This window comes from Grammomys surdaster, unplaced genomic scaffold (genome assembly GCF_004785775.1).
Source record: "Grammomys surdaster isolate TR1022 unplaced genomic scaffold, NIH_TR_1.0 126013, whole genome shotgun sequence".
In the NCBI taxonomy this organism is placed as follows: domain Eukaryota; kingdom Metazoa; phylum Chordata; class Mammalia; order Rodentia; family Muridae; genus Grammomys; species Grammomys surdaster.
In genome coordinates, this window is record NW_021620828.1 from 442,907 (window position 1) to 452,244 (window position 9,338).

Genomic DNA, 9,338 nt, shown 5'->3' on the forward strand with positions numbered 1-9,338 from the left:
CTCTCTCTCTCTCTCTCTCTCTCTCTCTCTCTCTCTCTCTCTCTCTCCAACCAGAGAGAGCGCAGTAATCACCCTCCGAGTCACCCACGCTCCTTCCCTCTCTCCTCTCTAGTAGAAGAACCTACCGTCTTCCCCGTGCTCCATGTAGTAATGGGGCTCTTCACACGTGTAGTGAATGACAGAACCGAACGTACTGTCCTCTGGATCTTCAACTTTACCATTCTCAATGGGTTCTGGAACACCACAGTCCACAGCTACAAGAGGAAGCAGAGACACGGACAGTCATTCCCACCCAGGAAGAGTCAGGGACCCGTTCCATCCCCACCCCTTCCTTAGCCACATCCATAACCACCCCCATGATGCATTTTTCAAAGCCAGCCTTTTTGCAGCACCTTCTCCAACCCAGTTCTCTAGCACTGAGACCTGCCAGTGCAGATAGAGGACAACCTAGTTCTCTGGGTGGCCAGAGGCTCCTGTGTGAGCCCAGATATATTTCCTTAGAGCTACTGACAACATATCCTGTTGTCCCCTTCTTTAGAAGAAACATGGTAGCCTGATTGGCCTAGGACCAGGAGAGGGCTGGACAATCCTCGATGACAGACTCCTTTCAAAACGCAAGTCTTTGAACTGTGATGTGTTGATTATTCCGTCCCCTTTGGGAGGGGAAAGAGGAGTTCTGCTCTGAAGAGACACCTACGTTGACAATCTAGTCTGGAGTTGCTCCACTGCCCGTCGCTTTGACAAGTGGAATAGAATGATGTCGAGCCAACGTTTCCCTGGAGGAAAACAGACATCAACATTAATTTAAATATATATATATAGAAAACCAAATCCAATAATGAAATTGAATCTCTAGCCTTGAATCAATGAGAAGACCTTATCAAAAGAGACTTGGGACATCCTTAGAAGAATAACTCAAAGTACCCAGGAGCTGCAGTGAGAAGACAGCTCTGTCCCAGCATTTCAGCAACCTGGCCACAGGAAAACTGAGTGCAGAGAGGGCAGGCTGGACCAGGAGCACCAGACCTCACAGGAATGACTGACAACCTCGAGCCGTCGCATCTATGGCAGCGACAACCTCACGTGCTCACACTTAGAGCCTGAGGTTAAGAAGATGCCTGAGTGGAACTTTACCTCCACAACTTCAAATCCTTCCACACAGGTTATCTTCACCACATCTTTAAACACATATCTTGCCTTTTCAGGCTCCCAGACAGAGTTGGCAGTGATTACTTTGGGACAGGGGATGGCTTGGAAAGGAGAGAAAGGAGATTTTACTAAATAGCTGGAAGCTGCTATTTTATATAACTCCCATCACCGCCACTGCCGCCGCCGCCACCACCACCCCCTCTTTTTGAGACAGGATCTCTCTGTGTACCCTAGAGTAGATTGGAGCTTACTATGTAGCCCAGGCTGGTCTGACTTGCAGTAATTCTCCTGCCTCTACTTCTCCGGTACTGGAATTATATCTGTGTAATAGCCTCTTTAGACATTCTCACATTTTCTGTGTATGGGGAGAGGGAACAGTGTACCAAGGCACAGGGTGGAGAAGGACACTGGGTGCCTGCTCTATCACCCTCTGCCTTACCCTCTGGTAAGAGGTGCAGAGTATTTCACTGCACCTGGAGCTTGCCATGTTTGCCTAGGCTAGCTGACTACCAAGACCCGGTGATTTCCCTTTCTCTGCCCACTACTCCGAGACACAGGAGTTACAGATGTACTTGCCTATGGCTAGATTTTTGTCATAGACACAAAGATCCAAACTCAGATCCTCATGTTTGTCCAGAAACCTCTCTTACACACTGGCCCAGTCCCCACATACTTTCCAAAATTTCCCGTTCTCCTCAATTCTAATGTCTAACATTCTAACCTGTAAAAGAATACGATGTCACCCATTAGCTGCCCCTTCTCCCCCTTGTCTGCATTTTTGAGACTAGTTTAAAAATTATTAACTAAAGAACAGTCTGTCTTTTTTGATTCTAAGTGTCCAAAGAATTTTGTATCCGCGGTCAAAGAGGAGCTTTTAGGGTACTCACGATCTCCATGGTAACGAAGCTTCCAGCCTTTGTTTTGCCCTGTTAGGTCAGTTTGGAAGATAATATCAAGAGTATTGCTCTGGGTATTAATAGCTAGCGGTCCAGGGAACCCATTGCCACAGTAAGGACCAAACTGTTGGGTTTTTGCAGCAAACTAGAAGGAAACAATGTTACAAAATCACCAAGAGAGAAAAATGTATAGGAAGGAGAAATGAGAGCGGTGCTTAGTGGAACATAAAGAAAGAAACAAGCAAACAAACAAAGGATGGGAGAAAAGATCACTGTAATTTCAAACACTGGGTCTGTCTGATGGTGCAGGCCGGTAATCACAGCTACTTGGAAGACTGAGACAGGACGATTACAAGTTAAGACCAGCTTGGGCAATTCAACGAGAATCTGTGCTGAAAATAAGAGAATAGAAAAGGCTGGAAACATAGCTCAGTGGTAGAGCACTTGCCTAGCATACATGAGACCAAAGGTCCAATCCCCAGTGCAGGAGGGAAGAAATAAAGGCGTGGAGGGAGGGAGCGGGAGTGGGAGCGATTAAAAGAGGAAGGAGAACTCTCTCACCACGAGTGGAGGCTAACATCTGTAATCCTAGCACTCCAGAGGCTGGGATGAGAGGGTGGTTTTGAGAGTTTTGAGGTCAGCCTGGGCTACATGGCAAAGCCCTGGCTTAGAGCAGGAGAAGGGTGTGGGAGGGAAACCAAAAGGTAAAACTAGTGTCCGAGATCTAGCAATCCAGTGGAGTGTTTGCTCAGAACCACAGAGAAGACAGATGCCAAGAGAAGCCTCAGCAATCTAAATGAGTCGGGGGTCGGAACCAAATCCATCATCTATAACGCACAATCAAACTATCATGGCAGTTCCCCTCCGAGTCAGCTGGTTCCACATCAAAATCTTCTCTCCGGATAGACACCACCACTCGGAAGCCCTCCTGCAGCCGAATCTGGTATTCACACCTTGAGTTCTCTGGGTATGGATTGGGATAATTGGGACTTGAGATCTCCCCAATCAGGGCCGTGAATACGTCCCCACTACAGTTAACTATAGGAGAGAAAACGAGGAAGGACCAATCAGATACAGAGACAAGAAGTCCCCGCCCTCTCTGAATCTTCCATTCAGATTAGCCCAGGATCTGTTGCCTAAATGAAGCTTCTGTGAAGCAATTACCCACAATGCTATGAGGCAAGCTAGCCAATGTCTGTGCGGACTGTCTGTTTGCTATGGTTGTATATGAAAGTTTCCATGTGGAACCTTCCATAGTTGTGAACACCCTCGGGCAGTCTCTTCACAGGCATCTAGCCCTCTTTTCCAATGAACCAACTCCCTGAAGGTTCATGTTGTAGTTTGAATCTTTGTTTGTTTGTCTGATTGTTTGTTTGTTTTTCGAGACAGGATTTCTTTGTATAGCCCTGGCTGTCCTGGAACTCACTCTGTAGACCAGGCTGGCCTGGAACTCAGAAATCCTCCTGTCTCTGTCTCCCAAGTGCTGGGATTAAAGGCGTGTGCCACCACTGCCCAGCTATGGTTTGACTCTTAAACATCTTCCAAAGTGACGTATGCCAAGGGCTTGGTCACTGACCTGTGACACTATTAGGTGGATGATGGAATCTTCATCTAGCCTAACAGGTAGATGTTAGGCCACCACAGTATGACCGTGAAAAGGACATTGGTACCCCTGGCCTCCCTCTCTGCCTCCCCGCTGTCCTGTGGTGAGCAGCTTTGCTCTACCACCTGACTGTCTTACATGATGCTCCACCTCACCACAGCCCCAAAACAAGGGATCCACCCACCAGACACTGAAATTGGCAGAATCATGAACCAAAATAAACATTTTATCCTTTTATCTGTTTAAGTCACCTTTCACAGCAAAGTAAAGCGAATACATCTTGTCTTCCTCCCCTCCTGAGGCTCCCGTTCCATTTGTGAATAGCTAAAAGCAGGTGCCATTTGAAGGCAAAGCCTAACCAAAATTGGCAAGACAGACTAAGTCCTCAGTCCATCCCCAGTCCTAGGGAACATGAAGACCTCTTGATGCTAAACTCACCTCCACAGTTCCTCAGGTCATCATGGAGGAAGTATTCTGGGGGACAGGAGCAGAAGTATCCACCAATGAAGTTATTGCAGAAGTGGCTGCAAGGGACATCTGTAAAATCTGTGCATTCATTTACATCTGCAAAAAGCAGAGAAAATTCAAGATCAAGAACAAAGACCTAGAAGGAAGAATGATGTAAGGCAAATCTATAAGGATAAACAAACAGACAGACAGACAGAAAAGGTTTGTTGCTTAAATACTCTCAAAGCCAGGCATGATGGCTCATGCCGGTAATCCCAGTATTCAGGTGTCCAAAGCAGAAGAACTGACATGAGTTCAAGACCAGCCTGGACTTCGATGCAAAACCCTTTCTCAAAAGAAGAAAGGAAGAGAGACAAAGAGAATCAGAGACAGACAAGACAGAACACAGAGAGAGACAGAAGTAGAGAGAGGTGGGAGAAAGGAAAAAGGAAGGGATGGAAGGAGGAAGGAAGAAAAGACTCTAAGGCTTCAAGAACATCATGAAAGAGTGGCCACGTAAGAAGAATGTTGGACCCAGAGGAAGAGACGAACTGTTGCAGGATGCTGTCTTCCAGGCCCCACAGGCCATGGCACTCTTAGACTCACCTCAGCTGTTATTACCTGCACAAGACTGTGCCTGTCAATATCCTGTCATGTTGTGGGGAAGGACTCGTGAGGCCCCACCCCTCCCTGAGGATCTATAGGCAACTAATTTATTGCTGGAGGAAGGACAGATATTTTCTTCAGAGGTGCAGCCGCTGGTACAGTGCCCAGGTGCCTATAAATAACCCCTAGACAAGCTCTTACACGGTCCTAATGAACTTCATCAACATAAAAAAAACAGAAAAGCAGAAGACGGAAGAGAAGAAGAATTAGGAGGAGACAAGGGAGGGCACAGAGGGCAAGCCTGGGCAAATACATCATGTATGACTATGAAAATATCATGAGACTGTTATTATGTTATTATGTATAGCTAACAGATATTAATAACAGAAGTTGAGAGGGGTGGAGATGTGGCTCAGTGGTTAAGAGTGCTTGCTCTCCAGCGCCATATTTTTAAATCTACAAATACAATGAGGACAGTCTCTCTCTACGCTACTTTTCTGAAGTCCGATTCGGAGCTGTGTCCTTCCACTGTGCTGTAAGGGAGCTCGCACCACGAGAAGCCCTACAAAATAGACAACACCCTGCCCTGTTGGCACGTGCTCTAACTCTAGCATTCAGAAGATTGAAGCAAGAGAACCAGGAGTTCAAGGCCAGCCTGGGCTACATAGAGACACTCTGTCTGGAAAAGAAAAAGAATCTGTGTCAGAGACACCACTGAAAGTAAAGATGGTGGTGTCGTCACCTGGGGAGAAACGTTGGTATCTACTTTATAGGATGTTGGCCTTTCTGTGAAACTGGACAGCATTTGGACTTTATGAGCAGTCCTAACTTCATTTTAACCTGGAGATGGATGTAGAAGGACCTAGGACCCGAAGACTTGAATACATTAGAGTACCACACAGTCCTTCTTATACAGTTCTTGGCAAATTGTTTTCAGTTTGCACTCTTTCTCTAGTCCTGAGGTTTCTGAGAGCCTTACAGACACAAAGGAAGCACTTTATCACTAAGCTGGAGGGATGCTTTTTTAATACAGAACCTTTTGTAACCCAGGCTGCCCTTGAATTCCTGATTCTCCTGCCTCTACTCCCTTAGTACTGGAACTACAGGTGTGTGCACCATGCCAGAATCCCCAGCCCTCTTTTTTATTTTTTTCTTAAATTTTTTGAAGACAGGATTTCTAGCCAAGTAGTGGTGGCACACGCCTTTAATCCCAGCACTTGGGAGACAGAGGCAGGCGGATTTCTGAGTTCCAGGACAGCCTGGTCTACAGAGTGAGTTCCAGGACAGCCAGGGCTACACAGAGAAACCCTGTCTCGAAAAATGAAAAAAAAAAAGGGGGGACAGAATCTCTATCTATATATCTCTGACTGTCCCAGAACTCACTCTATAGACCAGGCTAGCCTCAAACTCACAGAGATATGCCTGCCTCTGCCTCCTGAGTGCTAAGATTTAAGGCATGCACCACCACACCCAGTTTAAGTTTGTATTTATTATTACTGTCCATGCATGTGTGTGTGCATAGTGGGGGCATCCCAAGGCGCACACACGAAGGTCAGAGAATAAGCTTATAGAGTTCTTTTCTCCTCTACCTTCTCATGGACCCTGAACTCTAATAGGTGGTTGCATCGCAACCATTTCACAGACTGAACTGTCTCACCAGCCCTCTTTTTCGCTTCTGATGTGGAGACAGGATCTTACTAAGTTGCCTATGTTGACCTTGAGTTGACAATTCTTCTGTCGTGGCCTCCAGAGTGTATGGGATCACAGGCCTGCACCACCCAGGCCAGATCCTTGTCTTTACAGGAAGACAACGGTACCCACGCTGTAGAGTTGAGCTGAAGGCTGCGTTCATGTAAGCAAGGCTTCTGCTAGAGCACCATTTCTCCGTGGTTCTCCGTCTCGTTATCTGCTCCTTACCACCACTAACACGTGATAAAGTCACACAAAGGCAATTCATGGGTAGATACAGGGCAAGATATAAGCAGCCCTGGAGTGGGGACACACACCTGAAGTCTTGGAGTGTCCAGCCGGGGCTGCATAGTGAGACCATGACTCAGAGCAAGAGAGAACAGAAGCCTCGTCTAATGCATTGCCTGGTGCTTTATCTGCCTCTCGTCTTTTGGTGGGATCCAGATGTCACGTACAGAGAGAGTGCAAGGCCTTACCTACAGCAGTGTAATACGCTGCAAAGCCAGTAAACCGCTCTTCGTTGGAGAAGTCTGAAGTGAAGACCACCTGGAGTTTATTGTACGGGAACTGAAAGTCTTCCACAGCGGGGGAGTTGGGACTCTTGCTGGTCCTCTGGCCACAGAGTCTCTCTTCTTCAATGCCTCCTGAGATTATCTGAGAGAAGAATCAGAGGTAAAACTAAGAACAGGCAAAGAGAGCAGAAACTTTACTCCCGATCTCCAGGTCTGTCTGTCTGTCTGTCCTGTCCATCTCCCCCATCCCCACCACATGTGCCCCCAGTGCTAGGGATCAAACTCAGGGCCTTGTCCTTGCATGAAGAGTACTCTACCACTGAGCCATACCCCCACCCCATAGGACAGCCTGACAACACACAGCCCCCCAAATCCTCTCATTCTCCATCTTCTCCACCCTTCCAACTCTCTCCCTCCTGTGCTTGTAATATACCTGCACTGAGTCGTATGCACAGTTCTCTGACAGCTCTATGTCCAGATGGGTGAAATAAAGATGAATCCCAAACCCCTCTGGGACTTCTATGTCCCAAGTTTTCACGACTTCATTGGGGTACGCCTGGGGATAATTAGGGGACAGGAGCTCCCCGTACATGGTAGGCTCAGCAGAAAGTGAGGCCAAAAGAGAAAACAGGACAAAGCACCTGGAAAGAGAAAAAAAAAATCACAGAGAGTCAGGGAAGCCAGGAACCGATGGCTTCATGCAGAGCTCTGACCGTTAGGCAGCCAACACATCATGGGATAGACAAAGCTTAGAATAAATATGTAAAAAATTAGAAATCAAGGTTCAGATCTGAGCTCTTTCTGGAGAAAATGAGAAGCCACATACAACAGCCCTGTGTCTAAGCCCAGCACTCCGGGGACAGAAGGATAGTGAGTGTCACGCCAGCTTGGGTTGCATAGTCAGACCCTGTCTCAAAACTGTAAAAGACAGAGGGGAGATGGAGTCCGTGCACATTTCTGTAGATACCTGATCACTTACCACATCTCTGGTGAGTTGCCCATGGCGCTCAGGCTCTCTGGACCTCTGACTTAGAAGGTAAAGTGCAGCAGGCCTGGCCGTCTTTATCTGACAAATACAGCTGCCTGCTTTGGTAGTGAGGGGCCACACAGGGCTCAGTGTCACCTTCGCAAGAATACCATAGAGATAGGTTCCTATCAGGAATGGTCATCACAATACCTGGCCTCTCACATCCTCCCTGGTGAGATTTCAACTTCCCAGACCAGCACTGAGTTACCCTGCCCCGAGTCATCTTCCCATTTTTCTGCAAATTAATGAGGGGTTTCTCCCTGTCTTTTGTGTCCTCCTCCACCCACTCCTGGCCCCTTGCATCAGACTCTTCACGTTCCCACGCAGGCCTGAACATCCTGACCGCACACCTGAGATTGATGCCAGTCTCTTTCAGACCCATCTCCTCCCATTCAAGCCAGCCCCCTTTGACACGCTATTGCAGGTGCTTCTGAGGGTGACCCAATGGCCACTGACAGAGGAATGAGTTTCCTTTAATAGGGACAGGAAGGGACCTTGGGAGAAGCTAATCAGAAAGAAAGTATGCCACTGTGGTGACAGGATGCAGAGAGCGATGGGGAAAGGGCAAGCTAACTGAGAAACGTCAGGACAAGCAGATACGCCTGCCTTTACTTTCTTGGAGTTGGTTTGTTTTGTCCTTTGCTTAAAAAGCAAGGTATCGCCCCATAGTTCCCAGAAAAGTCTTTCACAAATTGCCTCTACCCCTGGAAACACTGTTGTGTGAAAACATGAGGCTGGGGTGGGGTGGGGGTGGGGGTCCAGCAGATGAGAACCCGGGTCTGTATTCTGCCCTGGCTCTGAGCTCCTTCCAACCCTCCATCTTTGTTCCAAACCTTACTCTAGATGGTTCCCTGTCTTTCCCTGTCCTTCCATCAAAGTTTGGCTCTTTAAAGTTGTTACCTTCAGGAGCTGATAGGAACAAGTGGGTCAGCCTCCTCTCCTGCCTCTGGTCATGCTGTGAAGCCCCTGCGGCTCCAGAGGGAGTCAGCCTCTGCGGGAACCTCCGCCCAGCCTCCCTGTTCTGTCTGCTCTAAAGATTCCCTACCGGAGTGTGTTGTGCATGTCCGAAATTCCCTGTTGCAAACAGAGGGGGGCTGGGAGACCACAACCTAGTTAAGGGTGATCGGCCTTGATCTTAGAGCGCCCTCTGCTTTTAAAACAAGAACTGCATCCGCTTCGCTGGGCTGAGATTCCCGAGAAAAGAGGTGAATGGGGAATTTTGAGATTGCCTAATTCTCTCTTTCAGCCAAAGGGTGTGTTTCAGAGCTTTCGGGGAAGTCAGGTGATTTATTTTTAAAGGAAGGAGGGGTTAATAAGAGGGAGGAAAACTAAACTCAAAAAGTCCAACCTTCTATCTGTGTGAGTCACAAATCAAAGGAAGAGAGTCTCCGGGCAGTGGTGGTGCACGC

The 9,338-nt window shown here is 47.7% G+C and overlaps 1 protein-coding gene across 1 annotated transcript in view; it reads right to left on the reverse strand.

The window, feature by feature from the left end:
* The window catches only part of C1s (complement C1s), an 11,864-nt gene extending 2,863 nt beyond the window's left edge, over nucleotides 1–9,001 (reverse strand). The window contains exons 1-10 of the mRNA XM_028754505.1: nucleotides 8,830–9,001; nucleotides 7,882–8,025; nucleotides 7,336–7,543; nucleotides 6,867–7,044; nucleotides 4,087–4,212; nucleotides 2,884–3,083; nucleotides 2,037–2,190; nucleotides 1,135–1,250; nucleotides 698–776; nucleotides 126–254 (exon numbers count right to left, since the gene is read on the reverse strand). Coding sequence (XP_028610338.1) covers nucleotides 126–254; nucleotides 698–776; nucleotides 1,135–1,250; nucleotides 2,037–2,190; nucleotides 2,884–3,083; nucleotides 4,087–4,212; nucleotides 6,867–7,044; nucleotides 7,336–7,543; nucleotides 7,882–7,904 — 1,213 coding nt within the window. The 5' untranslated portion in view covers nucleotides 7,905–8,025; nucleotides 8,830–9,001. The remainder of the gene's footprint in view (nucleotides 1–125; nucleotides 255–697; nucleotides 777–1,134; nucleotides 1,251–2,036; nucleotides 2,191–2,883; nucleotides 3,084–4,086; nucleotides 4,213–6,866; nucleotides 7,045–7,335; nucleotides 7,544–7,881; nucleotides 8,026–8,829) is intronic.
* Between the last annotated feature and the right edge of the window lie 337 nt (nucleotides 9,002–9,338).